The sequence below is a fragment of the Staurois parvus genome, unplaced genomic scaffold, assembly GCF_062004578.1.
Source record: "Staurois parvus isolate SC_StPar_1 unplaced genomic scaffold, SC_StPar_1.0 ptg002864l, whole genome shotgun sequence".
Classification (NCBI taxonomy): Eukaryota; Metazoa; Chordata; class Amphibia; order Anura; family Ranidae; genus Staurois; species Staurois parvus.
This window is the reverse complement of record NW_028320660.1, coordinates 1,275,917-1,291,367: the sequence shown is the minus strand read 5'-3', so window position 1 is coordinate 1,291,367 and position 15,451 is coordinate 1,275,917. Positions and strand designations below refer to the sequence as shown.

The 15,451-nt window shown below is 40.7% G+C and overlaps 1 protein-coding gene across 1 annotated transcript in view; it reads left to right on the top strand.

Annotated features, from left to right (window-relative positions):
* Positions 1–13,173, top strand: part of TIPE3 (TNF alpha induced protein 8 like 3) — a 134,708-nt gene extending 121,535 nt beyond the window's left edge. Inside the window, exon 2 of the mRNA XM_089666831.1 lies at positions 4,426–13,173. Within this exon, the coding sequence (XP_089522957.1) occupies positions 4,426–4,988 (563 nt within the window). The 3' untranslated portion in view covers positions 4,989–13,173. The remainder of the gene's footprint in view (positions 1–4,425) is intronic.
* Positions 13,174–15,451: the final 2,278 nt, after the last annotated feature.

Below are 15,451 nucleotides of genomic sequence, written 5' to 3'. Positions count from 1 at the left end.
AAGTGCAACTTTTCGCAAAAATGGGGCAGGTTAGGATTATTAAAATACCAGTATAATTCAAACACAAACCTTAGTGCCAATGGAAACTGGGTGTATGGCCTTCAGTGGTACCATTTTTATAAGCTTTTTGAAATGAAAAATGGTCAGCACGCCAGTAAGTAGAAATATAAAATGACTCCTCTTAGTCGTATATTACAGGACACAGGATTGTATGCTGAAACATTGGGTTATACTGCCACAGTCAGGAGAATTGGAAACTGGCAAAGCTGTAAGGACAACCTAGTATAACCCCTCCCGCTCTCAGCATGAGTGAAGCAAAACCTTTTTAATGATGCTATTCAGGCACTGGATCCCCTGTTTAGAGCTCATCAAGGCATATGATACAACACATTGAGTTAGCCATAGGGTGCTGTACTGGTCCAGGGCAGAGGAACACTCATTTGGTCAAACCCAGGCCCTAATGGACAAAGACCACTCAATAGTACTTGTCCATAATACCCTGGCTATTTGCATGGGAAAAGTTGCTGGATGTAAGACAGCTGTGGTAAGATATCCAGTTGCAAGTGGATGTTGTTTTCTATTTTGAATCTGGTGCCTTCTTTTATTTCCTGGGCTGCAGCCCAGATGCCCTCACTGAGCCTGCACAACCTCTCTGTGTGTATTGCAAACTGTGAGTACCCCTAGGGGAGGTTATTCACACCTACATCATAGCAGATCACAGGCACAAGGTGACATTGCCAGCTTACAATCAGCTATCTGCTTGGGGCAGCCGGAGTAGCTACCATCCTTAGGGGCCTCTTTAACCCTTTCTAGGGTGGCCCACTCCTCTAGTTTGTCAAGTGAGAAATTTTATGTTACTATGTCTGTATGGGTCAGCCTTTGGCATTGTTGTCCTCAGCCTGCAGGGACTGCAAACAGATCCCCTTAGTGTCTCCCAAGAGTTTCTCTGATTTTAACCTTAGCAGCAGCTGCTGTTACTTTCCTGGACTGGTCACATGGGGAGATTAGAATATTTACATATCTCCAAAGTTTAATGACACAATTTTGGTCCTTATTACCAGTGGTCACAGGCCTTGACTTAGAGCAGCCTGTGTCGGCCTTACCAAAGCTCTTCAGCCTGGGCTCTCTGAAAGTGCCTTGGTCTGCTAAATCTTCTCTATATACCTGTCTTGTATGGTGACTGGTCCCAGCCTGAAAAGATCTTCATCCCTTCCAAGTGTGTTGCCCAGTAATATATTGAAAAGAGTTTCCTGAAAAAGTGAAATGTCCCTCGTAGACCCAGCCAGTTCCTATTTCAACAAGAACTTAACTACCCCTGTTGAGGATATTTGGGTGTTCAAAGACCATGTGGATGAATGACTGGAATCCCCTGTTTTAAAGCCTTGTTCACCCTTGCAAGCTGTTGCAACCATATCCATCTGCCAATCTTTGGGCAGGCCCTGTCTCATGTTTCTGGTTCTATACTGACAGATCCTTCTGTCCTCCCTGCACTCGGAGCTCCTACCTGTGGCTCTGTGCTGTTGTGTCGATTGCGCTAGCAGATATGATCAGCCAAATATCTAGAATGGGCTTCCTTGAAGAGCATATACAGAGGACCCTTCAGCTTAAAATGTTACTAAACCCAGGAACCTGTATTCACTATATCTGGTTTCCCACAATACATGAACATGGAAATGCAATTATTTTAGTAAATATAAACTGCTAAATACCTTTTCTCAGCAGCAGTTGGAGCAGTCTTGTGACTTCTATCAGTGTCCAGCCAAGCACAAGTTACAGCTTGGAGGAGTTTTCATTTTGCTCTAGGAGGATGCATAACCCCTGACCTATGTTTGGACACTGCTAATTGGCCCTGTGCTAATCACATGCACTCTCCCAAGAAAAAGAAAAACCTCTCTAGCAATACACACCAAACTGAGCATGTGCAGAGTGACTCTACACGATATGTTTTATCAGGAGATAAGAAGGGGACACTGGAAGAAGGGGAAGATCCTTTAAAGACAATGTGAAGGAATAACCCCTTAGGTTCCACAGTGAGTATATCAAGCATGCTGCATATACAGACCGATTTTACTGTTGTGGTCGTCGGAGCTTTAGTGCAATATGCATTTCATGAGGATGCCTTTACCTGAGGAACACCTTTTCAGTGAATCCCTGGAAACCTTTTATGAAGGCAATCATGGGGATGCACAAAGGAGTACCCTTTTGCCCTGGGAAATGAGGACAAAAACTCCAGCACCAAAAGCTCATGCTCCTGAAATAAAAAAGGCTACTTTTTGTTTCTTTCAGGCATCCAAAGTCAAGTCTGGAACTTCAAGCCCGTCCTATCCAGAAGCAATTCCTCCTGTTGATAGGAGACAGCCTGCTTCTTGTTCCACTATCACCAGGTGGATTTGTTAGCTCCTAATTCATGTTTATGACCACAAGGGCAAGGCTTTTCTAGTTAAAGCACACCCCACTAGACCAGTTAGTGCTTCACAGGCTTTTCAGCATGAGGGATCTGTTTTTAGGGTTTGAAAGGCTGCCACCTGGTCCTCTTTTCATACGCTCATTAAGTTTTACCAGATGGATGCTCAGACCTCGGTTGTAGGGTTCTTCTGGTGCGCTGTAGCTCTGGTTAGCCTGTTGGTTTTTTTCTCTATGGGCAATTTAGTGTTTTATTTGCTGTTGCCTACCCCTCCGTTGGACTGCTTTTTAACATCCCAGTGTTTCAGAAAACTATCCCGTGTCTGTTCTTTTCATTACTTGCAACTGAGGCATGCTGGGAGATGAGGTGTTTTACTGGGCTGTTCATACATGTTTGCTTTGTCAGTATGTCCTGAAAGTGGCAGTATAATCCAGTGTTCCAGAACACTATCCTGAGTTTTGTGATGTACTCTAAAAAAGGATTATACCAGTAAGACAAAAATCCTATTGTTTGCAATCAGTAAAGAGCCAAAACACTGATATTTCAGACAAACAGTCCATGTTTTCAACTTGTGGAAGGGTGGATGGGGAGCGGGCCCTATGTTTCCTTGAACCATCTGTGTTTTGGCTGTCGTGTGATCACAAGTAAACTGTTTTGCATTTCTTGTCACTGGCCCAGTGATGAGCATTTCACTAACGCAGAATAGGAAGTAAGGTGAAATCTCCCCTGTGGGGCTAAAAACTTTACAGAATTTTTTACTCTTCCCAAGTCTAACTCAAAACGGTTTGAGCATTGTTAGATGCTACTGTGACCAAGCTATGCACATTAAAATATTTACATACTTGGATAACAAGAATTAAGTTTGCCTTACACCATGCCCTTAGTGACAGCTGTAGCTGAAGGCTTTGTGGAGCACCTCTGCTTCCCTCCCCTCCCCAAGCAATGGTTTAGCAGCCTTCTAGTCTCCAGTCTAAACACAGAGCAGGAGCTCCAAAAGGTAGCAGTGTCATGATTTGAGCTGCTCAGAGAGGTGACTTGAACAGCTTCAGTGCTTTTGCTGTGAAATTTGAGAATAAATTGCTTCAAAGTGCCTACAGCTACAGAGGTCAGTGTGGGCTTACTGTGAGGCTAATTTGATCAGAATAGGTAAATATCCATTGCCCAGACATGGGTTCACTTTAAAAAAGAAAATGTATAGTGTATACTGAGAGCATATTTTGAGCTGTTTTCTTGTACATGATTGTTGTATATTTTTGTTTACTGTATAAAACACAGATTTGTACATCAGCCACTACAGTGAATCTGCATAGCTGCTTAACATAACAATGAATCTGTATAGTTGCTTAACTGCTAAGAAAAGGATACTGATTTACTAAAGGAGTTGAGTGTCTTCACGCAATAAATTGTGTGAATATTTTCTTCATTTATCCAGGTGAATGTGAATATGCAGGTGAAAGAAGTAAACAGGAAATTTTAGCTTTTTACAGAACTGAAGCAATTATTCAGACCATTTATTCTGTGAAGATCTCTGCCCTTGAGATATCCGCCACAAAAGGAAGTCAAGCCCTACACTACAATCAATATATAGCCCTACAAATCAGGAAAGGCATCCGAAAAATGTAATTAGCAAAAAATGGCTTCCTCATGTACATATGCATATAGTCACAAAGTACACATAGAAAGTTGTGTTTAACAAGCGTTAATAAGATTTACATCAAGCTGATGTCCTTTACATAGAAATCGAAAAAAATAAAGCACTAAAATTTTTATTCATTCCCTTTAAGTGCTGAATGGCTGTATTTTAAGATATCGGCAGTGTCTCACTATAAAGAATTGCCATGCTTTTTATTAAGAGCAGTTGCTATATGTTGTGAGTGCTGAGTGTTGTGTATTGAGTATAAAAGTAGTATCTGACCTTGTCGTACAAAGAAACTGTTGACATTCATACATATTACAATTAGAAATTATTTGCATGTATTCATCACAAACATGATGTGCTGATATCTTCTTTCCATACACAGGACCAGAACTGTTCAGTTCGAAGAGCTTTGCCGTTCAAGCACAGAAAAAGATTCTCAGTAAAATGGCTACAAAGACCATGGCAAATATGCTTATAGATGACACCAGCAGTGAAATTTTTGACGAACTCTTCAAAGCCACCAAGGAATACGCCAGGAACAAGAAAGAAGCTCACAAAATCCTAAAGGACCTTATCAAGGTGGCTGTAAAAGTTGGTATTTTGTACAGAAATAACCAGTTCAGCCCGGAGGAACTGGAGATTGTGGAGAAATTCAGGAAAAAGTTGAATCAGACGGCTATGACAGCCGTCAGTTTCTATGAAGTGGAATACACGTTTGATAAAAACGTTCTTTCTGGACTCCTACATGATTGCAAAGGTCTGCTCCATGAATTAGTGCAACGCCACCTAACGCCAAAATCCCACAGCCGCATTAACAGAGTTTTCAATCATTTTGCTGATGTGGATTTCCTTACTGCTCTCTATAGTCCTGATGGGCATTGCAGGCCACACCTCAAAAGGATTTGTGAGGGAGTAAATAAACTGCTGGATGAAAGAATTATTTAAACATTTTGCCTTCATCTTCTTTTTCTGTGTGAACAAGATGGCTTCTTAATGGACATATTGATTGCAGGCAGCCAGACTGAAGCACAGCAGATGTCTGTATGGAGTGTCATTTTTATTTTGTTTTTGAGACATATTTCTGTTCTTCATATACAGAATGAGGCCTTCATCAGCAACCATTAAACTATATTTCCTTAAATAAGCTGAGGTACTTGACAACTAATAAAACCATTAGATTGCCATGACCCAATTGAAAAGGGTAAACTGAACTGCAGCATGGTAGATCATCAACAGCTGGAACGAAACATAACTCTTGAGTTCTGTTGTATTTAATATGGATGGGTCTTTACTTCTCCATTTGATGGTCTTTAAATCCTAAGTCTCAAAGCTGATTTCATATTTATTTGCTTAGGTTCACAACTTTGACAAAGGCAATTCAAGAATCTGCATAACCTTTGCTTATTTGCAAATCTACAGCAAGGATTTACCTGCATGACAATAGGGTGGTATGGCCTTAATCCTAAAGCAGAAAAGGTACAAAACACAGAATTCTTTAATAAATGGAGGTGGTTGAGTGAATAATTTATAAAAAGAACAAACTAATGACTAAACATTTAAAGAATTGGTTCATCCAAGAGTGAAGTACCCGTCATAGATGGAGTCTCGTGTTCTGTGTCACCCCTTCCTTCCACAATGCCAGTTACAGTTCACGCCTGCCTTGAATAGTTGGGTGACCGCACCCCACCCCACTCTCTGTTGCAAAATATAAATTAAAACCTTTACAGGTAGAATGGGACCCACTGCTAACGGCTACAGCAAATGTGTAGACCTAGGACTTCATCCGCAAAATCACCAAACTTCCTGAAAGAAAACCAGCCTCAAACAAAAACAGAAGCATATTTTGTTTGGACTGATCCTTTAAGGACAAATCTACTTTACAGATAAATTGACAATATTACCAAATAACAGATTAGAAATACAGTAAAATTCCAGTAATCAAGCAATTTTAATTTTCAGATGGCTACAGAACATAAAGGAAAAACGTGAAATGTTTACAATTTATTTCTAAGACTACATGCACAAAGATATTTTTTAGGCACTAATACAAGAAAAGCTTCCTCTTTGCCTCTGCAAGACTGTAGTTCTTTTTTGCCATCTGCATAAAAGTCTACTTTAAATAGTTGAGCAACTGTGTTTCAAAGCTCAAACATCTATGAAAACAGAGATTTGCAGAGCAAATAGTTTTTGATTGCTGTAAATCTATTGTTAGCAAAGGGCTTGAAATCACCATAGTTGGGCACTTGTTCATTGTAATCCAGTAATATTGAAGAAAAATTAGCTAGCCTTCCATATATCTGCATTTTGCTCTCTAATATGAGTGCCATGTAAGAGGATGATTTTATTCCCAGTGTGAGAATTTCTTGTTCTTTAAAAAGAGAAAAGAAAAATAGCTATTTATATTTCAATCTGTTTTTATTCTAAGCATGACATAAATTTACCATTTAGGCCTTGTTCACATGGATGTCTTTAGGCATAAAATTACCATAGCGTAAATAACACAGCGTTTTCCTGCACCTGGTGAGCCACAGGTGGAGCGTACAACTTGCCATAGGAGTGAATGGCTGTAGACCTCTATACTGGTTTAAATGCTTTTGTGCATCCACGTTTACCCACGCATGCATGTACAATGTATTTTCCTGAATGTGAATCTTCCACTTTCTGGTAAACACAGAGACAGAGAAGCATTGGTGTTTACATGAGGACCATAACGTACAGTCATTCACTTCTATAGCTGGTTGTACTCTCCACCCATGATTCTCCGGGCCTGGGAAAAATGTTGCGTCTTTTATGCTAGGCTAATTTTATGGCTGAAAACAAGGATGTGCATGAGGCCCAAGTAGAAATTTACACCTTGCTCAGCTCTTTAAAGTAGATTTATATGCTGATGGTAAAGAAGAACTCCAGAAAGTTCGATTATAGTTTTGGCAGAGGTGAAGAGGAAGCTCTTCCCTGTACAGTCACTGACTATACATTTTCCATCCTCGGTAGAAATTCAATTATCCTAGACATACAAGCTTATACATTAGTCAAACCCTGCTCATCAAAAACCTTGAGATGTTCCATGTAAATTAGGTGGTGGATATGGATGGAAAAGCAGAGGAGGTGGCTTTAAATGCCAAGGGCTGTGTGTCTCCAGTAATGGCCAGGCTTTGCAACATCCTTTACCAGATCCGCTGCTGTAAAAACTTACTTTTTCCTTACTGCACATTTCCAATCTTTTCGCTTACTTGAATTAAATTTGTTGGCCTTGTGGGATTTTCTGAATATCCAGAATATGAAGTGTATGGGCAGTACGGAGTCTCAGCCAAGTTTTTATAGCAATATATCTAGGCAAGGAATTCCCAGAAGTATGTGTAACTTAGGCATTACACTTTCCTCCCCCAAAAGCTTTGCCTAAAAACTTCTCTGAAGTTGTTCTTTTATTTCAACTAAAAAATAAAGTGAAGGCACCTAGACATGCCTGCACATACCTTCAGCACCTTGCTCTGCCCGACTGCTGCATTGTTCTAGACAGAGGGCTTGAGAACTTTCTGGTAGTGTTGAAGCTCTCCATCCTTACTCCTGTTCCACTCCACATTCCCTATTGATTCATCACCATATTGGGCTGCCTTACTGACCAATAGGATTGTGTGGAGGGCAGGCAGGTAAGCCTCAACAGTGTCAGAAAGTGTCAGAGTCAGAACAGCCTGTCATTTGGGCAGAGGTGCGGATGCCACAGGTGTGTGCTGACACTTCTGCATCCCTGCACAAAAATGTAAAAATACTTTGTGTCCTGCATCACCAATCTTCACTTTCTTGAACAGCTAGGGTTACTGAAGAATTTTCAGCATCAGAAATACAGGGTGGTGTGGTGGGACAGGTTAGTATGGCTTTCTTTACATTCCTTTTTTAATGTTTAATCTAGCAACAGAGTCCCTATAAAAGTGATTTGGAATCCTGGTGGAAGGATGAAAGTGCAATAAGGGCTGAAGTAGCTTGTTTAAACTCTGATCCTATGTAAGAAAGTTGGAGGGGAGGAACAAAGTATTTCATGAATTGGTTTATTCTGTATACTGCACCACAAGCCTCTGCACTGAAAGCATATGGGTCCTGCTGGGTTCTCATCCCTGCATGCTGTTAGCATAGGACCTGCACACTACTGATGCAGAGGCTCCTGGCAGAGGATGAGACAAGTATATAGAATTGAGTTTTTTATCGTTAGGCCTTGGTTTAAGATTTAGGATAGTGTTGGGTTTAAAGAATAAATATCTCCGTTCCAAGCACCACACACTGGATTTCCCCCTTGACACCCCCCCCCCCCCAAAGGGGTCTACTCTGTGTTGACATGATGGCCTCAGTGCTGCTCTCTACATTAGTACATTAAATGCAGGGTGCAGTGGTGACACTCTGCATTCAGTAAAGCCTTCAGTCTTCCAGGTTGAGTGATGCTGGTCATCGGTCAGCCCAGAAGACTGAATACATCTGCTGGCTAAGAAGAAGTGTGCAGGGAACCTCTCCAGACTGCAGCCAGGGCTGCTTTTTCATTTTTAAGACTGCCCAGGGGGCTTTAACATCAAATTAAAAATTTGGCCCAGAGTTAGGCTTTAAGTGTTGGGATATTATAAGGTAAATATGAATAAAGGGGTAAGAGCTCTTTCTGGGTTGTGTTGGGAGCAAGTTAAATATGGGTAAGTGCTCTTTCTGGGTTGTGTTTAAAGAGTAAGTTTGCCTTCATAAAAAATAATAAATGGACATCTTTTTGAAGGTAAAAAAAAATGTGCATTTATTTTATTATTTTTTTTTTCACTAAAAGCCTGCAAAGCAGTGCACCTGCGATCAGCCGATCGTGGGTGCAATCTCAGGCTCCTGAAGGCTGTCAGTGTATCTGTCTGCTCATACTGTCAGGCAGTTACTGAATGACAGCAAGCAACAATGAACTGCCTAGAGTGCTCAACACTGCTGGTAGTTCATTGAGAGCTACAATCCGTCAGCCACAAAGGCTGTCAGTACTTGTAATCCTCCCATTCACAGAGCTCTGTGAATGAATGACACGGCTGGGTGGGCGAAGCCCCGCACTGGCACATTTTTAAAATATTGTGACAGTGGGTGTGGGGAGAGGATCCCAGCCCCTATGTCACTACAGGGGCTGCTTTATCACTAACATGTTACACCCTGAATATGGGTGTAACTTGTAACAAAAGGTGAACTTATCCTTTAAGGAGAAGGCTTGTTTTAAAGCTTTAGGTGTTGAGTAGTAAGGGACAGTTTTAGGGTGGGGATACTTTCTTAGTAGAAGACTCGGCTGCTTCGGTTCAAACACTGGTTGTCTGCACCAGGAGCCTCGGGCTGAAAACTACCAGTTCCAGACACCTTTCGCTGAGAACAAGTGAATGGGTATGTCAGCCCTTCTATTAATCTTCATGCATCTTAACTGTATATGTCTCTTCATGTTCACACAGTCAAACTACTTTCAAAACCAATATCCTGACTGTTAGACTAGACAAAATGGTATCATATTTACCAACACTAAAAATGAATATAATGCTGTAAAAGAAGAGGGCATGGGATATAGCTGCTGTACTTGATTTTCCATTTATGAAGGTTGTTCTGTATTTGGGAAATGGCCTATCTAAGGCCCTTTAGTCCTGTGTGCCTCCATACCCTGTGCTTGCTCACATAGCAGTATTAGGTGGGTAGGCTATAGGGCAGAACATTGTAAATGACACCAAACCTTTTTATGATTTGATCTCTTTATTGATGTTATTAGAAGCAAAGCATAATATTAAAGTAGTTGTGAAGTTCACTAATCTTAAACACATTGTTCCACAAGGAAATGTTTACCTGTCATAAATTCAGGGTGGCTAGAATGAAATCCCCAGCTTCTAAATTGCAGATCACATGATCACTGTAGCTTTGTGAGCGATTCACAGTCCTGCTGGTGGGCATCTCACGACAGGAGGCGTCATGTCATTGCAGGAAATGACTTGCCACCGAGGGTCTGCATTTTCATGGCAATGAAACGCAGTCAGACCCAGCGGCATAACGTCACTTCCCCATTTTCCCAGCCAAGTGCAGTGGGGAATATGGCTTTCCACTGACTGTAAGATACAGGCACACTGCGCTTTGGCAGGGGATGGCAAGATGTAAATTGACCATGCTAGCATGGAGTGGCCGCCATTTTTAGTGTGGTCAGTTTACTTTCAGGAGAGGCACAGACAGGATCAACCAGGTATTAGCACCAGTAGGAGAAAATATAATCGCAAGTTTACAAAACAGATTATAATACATTAAAGAGGCATTTTTTAGGAGTTTTCCCCCAGGACTACAGGTGCACTTTAAATCAATATCACTGTGTATTAAAGAGGGATAAGCCACCCTTTATATACCTCAAAGAACCATTTTCTCATATGTTACTTCCATATTGTTAAAATATTTTTCTGCACAGCCAAAAGAAAACCTATTAAATATATATATAAATAAAGTATATAATATATAATTCTATAAAGGTTTAATTTATACCAGAAGATGATAAAAGTGTTCTTGTATATATGCTTTATGGGAAGAATACACATAACATAGAAGAGTGACAGCAGAAAAATAACCAAGTGGTCCATCAAGTCTACCTTGAGCACGTTATTTTGCTGTTGTGTCCTCAGAAAACACAATACCGTTTGTAGGGTTTACCTACATCCAAGCTTTTAAAACCCATTTGGAGAATCTTTAAGGACCCATTCACGCTTGGTGTTTTTGTACATTGCGTTAATACACATTGGGTTTGGTTTACTAAAGGCAAATAGGCTGTGCACTGAAAGTGAAGTTGCTCTAGATCTCAGGGGAACATGCAAGGAAAATAAAAAAAACAGCATTTTTGCTTGCACATGATTGAACGAAAGAAATCAACAGCTTCGCCTCATTTCAGAGCTTCCCCTCGGATATAAAGCAACTGCACTTGCAGTGCGCTTGAAGTACACAGACTATTTGCCTTTTTTAATTCAACCTCGTGTCATTCATTAATGTGCATTGCGGTAATGCAGCCCATTCATTTTGGATGGCCTACCAAATTAGGAGCAAAGACCAGAACGTGCATGTTGTTTTTTTCCCCAAAATGCACTGTGGTGTGTTACCCTATGTTGTGGTGCACTGCAGTGCATGTATGTCAGATCTACATTAGTTAAGGCCTTGCTAACACATAGCATACTATACCGTATGCCTGTGCATGGCCATGTTCATCAGCACAAGGGTGCACAGCTGTTTTGTGCACCCCACGTGCAGGCAGTCCCATAGATGTCAGTTGGGACACACCAGCTGCATGAACACAGCCACCCAATATTCAAAAAGTCCCAATATGACATCCATGCAGGTACATGTGCCTGAACGCAGACAGTGTGTGAATGTGCCTGAATGCAGTATATCCCATGTGAAAGAGACAGTGTTTTCAAAATGAATGACACCGCAACGTGCTAATACATGTAAGATGCATTGCAGCAGTGTGTGTAACTACAGTGGAAAAGTGTGATTAAGCCTAGAATCATACTTGTGTGACCTGTGTTCTGCTGCTCTGGCAGCCCATTCATTAGAATGAGCTGGCCTACCCACAAAAATGCAGGTAAAGAAGTCCTGGAGCCTTTTGTTACAATTGTGTCACACAGAATTGCATGGTGCTGTGACACCATGCAGTTTTGTGTGCATGAAAACAGCATTTTGCCATGCGTGGAGGTGCCAATAATGGAAAATTTCGGGCAAATTTTTTTTTTTTCTTTCTAGCTGTGGCTGCACCGTATGCTCATTTTACTCTAGGGGAGAGAACAGCAGAGATATACTCATGTGACCCGCACAACACTGGTTCCTTCAGCTCCAGCCCCCCTGCGGTCCAGCGATCTTGTAAATGGACTCTTCCTGATGTCACCATGCTCAAAGCACACTCCATAGACAGGAACAGTCCACCGATGGACTGTGGGGGAGTGGGGTTTTTCAGTGATTCAGGTGAGTATCACCCCTTGAAGAAAGAAAAAAAAAAAGCAGCTGATCCATGCAGTGGGGGCACAGCCCCACTGCATGGTGAAAAGACATTTTTGAGTTCTGCTTTAAGAACCAATGGAACCCCTGCACATCTGCTAAAGAGAAGCACATTTTGCCAGTGGGTTGGGAACGTGTGCAATTATGGAAGTGTTACCGACCCACACAAGTGTGAACCAAGGCTAAATGATTACTCACTTTTGAAAAAAAAGAAGTAATTGACCCCTTTATGATTCAAGACTAAAAAAGCATTTAGGTAGACAGTAAGTATTTAGGTGCATACGTCAGTACACTATAGCAAGAATGAAAATAAATCAAATCATCTGAATACAGTAAAATTCAATCTGATGGCTATGTGTTTTGGACATACAGTACGTATTCTTAGTGCTTTCTAGGAAATAAGGAACAGCCAAATGATCACAAAGAATGCTCAAAAGTGGGAGCACAGCTTTTTTTTTTTCTTTTTCTTTTTGAGCCTTTACAGGCTGCCTTATTGTACTTTGCACCTAGTCATTGTTCTTTGCCCTGATTTGATCTATTAAATAGTATAAGTTTTAGCAGAAATAATTTGGGTTACTGATGCAAGTGGCTTATTAAGCAAAATTAGAATTTTAATAACACATCCTCATTATACCCTCGTTTTAGATTTAATCAACTTTAATTGAACCAGCAGTGCAGATATGATGTAATAGTAAAATGAAATGAGATCTACATACCATTACCTTGCAAGATCCAAATTGCAAGCTCAGCGTTGGGAAGGAAAATGAGTGAATCCCTGTCAGTGTGTACTTTCCCTTCAGTTGGATTCACGAAATGTCTTAGCTGCTACTCTATGGAAGCCTTCATTTTTAACAAACTGCAAATCAATTGCCAAATGTTACAAAGTGTAGTGAGGACAAATGCTGTGCTTACTGTACGGAATTACACATGTTCGGTGGTACAAATCCTGCAACATCAAAATGTGTTGGCTTTAACCACTATTTGTAGAAGATAATTTTTTTTTTTTTTTTTTTTTTTAACCCTTTCCCCCCAAATTTTCCTTTGTATGACTTGTGACAATTCAGTGCAATGTGTTTCCATTTATTAAAGTAATATATATTGCTTTGTTTGTTAAACATGGGCCATATACAAATCCGTGTCGCCTCTTGTTATTTACTGCATGCAGAATGGTGTTTTGTATGTGATCTGGCCAGAAAAAAAAAATGGAATGTTTAACCCCATAATGACATAGTAACACATATATGTGGCATCCAGAAGGTGGGCTTTAAACCTGAGCGCTGCATACATGTGTTCTTGTGTTTGTGATGGGAGTGCTTTCCCAGCACAGAGACCAGGCTCTCCTACTAATGATTGGGACCCGAGACTCCCAGTCACCTAATTGCTGTGATAGCCTCTGATTGGCTATCACACTGATCAGTCACTGTGCAGCCTGCCCATGTGTTTCCTTTGTCCACAGAGATGATCTGCACAACCAATGCTGCTCTAAAATTTTACTTTGTTCAGGAAACCAGTGTCACATATACAGTAAGTTGACACATTTCATCTTACACAGATTTAAGCAAGAGTTATGAATTGAAGAAAGATTTTAGAGCAGCATCAGTTGTGTGGATCTATGGACAATCATTCTCAGCTGAGCAACTGCAGATCGAACACCCGCAAGCACTATTGATGGTGGATCAAAATGGTAGCAGCACTGAACTATATTCAGAAGAGAAAAAAAACACATGAATATAAACAAAGTGAAAGATACATTGTATATTTTTCTCCTTACAGTAAAGAAAGATTTAGACAAACAAAAATGTGTGAAAAAAAAAAAAAATCGCTAGATTAAGGCTTGATCTAGGTCATTTTCAGGGTAAGGGTCAGTATATTTTAGGTAGGATTGTTAAAAGTCTTTTTTTAGATTGTAATAGTTTTTATTGAACTTTTTTTTTTTTAAATAACATATAACAAATGAAAAAGTCATATCACAAAAGGTGAGTTTTGACACACTTTAAAAGAACATGGGTTATCGGATGCAAAGCAAGCAATAGGAGACCGGGGGCTCTGTAGAATAGAAATGAGATAACCCAAATAGAAAAGTCCACGTCATTTATCTAACCATTTACAGAGATCTCACACAGTGGTGGGGTATGGGAGGAGGAAGGAAAATGGAGAGGAATGTTAGGAGACATAGGGTAGGGGGAAAAAACCACTGTTCATGGACCGGAGACTACACACAGAATCAATGTTGGTTAAGGCATAATGTTGCAGAACAAACAGGGATAAGGTATAACCAACCACAGGGAACAGAAGAAAGAAGAATGAGAAAGAATAAAGAAAGAAAAGAGCAGAAAAAGACAGAGAGGGTCAAGTCAGGACACATTAAGGCACGGAAATATACCAAATCTAGCTAGATGATTCTTGCTGCCAACAGCATATAGGTTATCAAGTGACTTTAAGGGAATGTTGTCTGGGAATTTATGAAAGCGCTATCTTCGGGGATCCGAAAATATTCACCCCCATCACAGAATAGATGAAATTGAATAGGCAGATCCAAAATCTGGTAGTTATTGGACATTGCCACCAGATGTGGTACATAGTTCCCACCTGGCCACAATGCCGGGAGGATGTTGGTGAAACAGATGGATGCATCCTTTCAATCCAGGTAGGGACCGAATACCATTTAATAACGTTTTAGAATTCGCTTCAACTAGAGTAGTGTTGATAAATACCTTAGATAATTCAAATGCAGTATCTTGCCAGTCAGACAGGTCAAAAGTGACATTCAGGTCCCATTCCCATTGATCCATATATGGAAGCTTATACTGCCTCTTAGGAGATCCCTAGTCTGGCACGAAAGTTAAAAATTGGTAAGTATGAGTGGCCCATCTAATAAAGTAAGTTTCGAGCAGATAAAAGAGACAATCTGATTGTATCTAAAGATCTCGATAGAGGGCATTTGCAACTTATCTTTAAAGTGCTGTAAGGAGTATACACGATCACCCTTGAGATAGTCTCCTATCTGCAGCAGCCCTTTATTGATCCACCATTGAAATGGTGCTGATACTACACCAGGTACAAATTCAGGGTTACAAAAAACAGGAGCTAAGGGTGTGTATGGAAATGCTAGTGATTTTGGATGGCACACTCTGTCCCGGACTGTCAACAGAGTATGATAGAGAAAGGAATAGTATAGGAGGGCATAATCAGTTAGGAAGCCAAAGTAAAGAGGTGATGAGGTTGCAGGAGAGAGCTTAAAAAAAGCACCAAAAGGGGAGTAGGTTCCTTAGCAGTGGTGTAGGCCAATTGGGCAATTTAAGCAGCTTGGAGATTAGGAAGGCCAATCCCACCTCATGATTTGGAGACTTACAACATCATCTGGTTCCTCCAAGGTCTTCTATTGTCCCAAACAAAGCGAAGAACCTCAG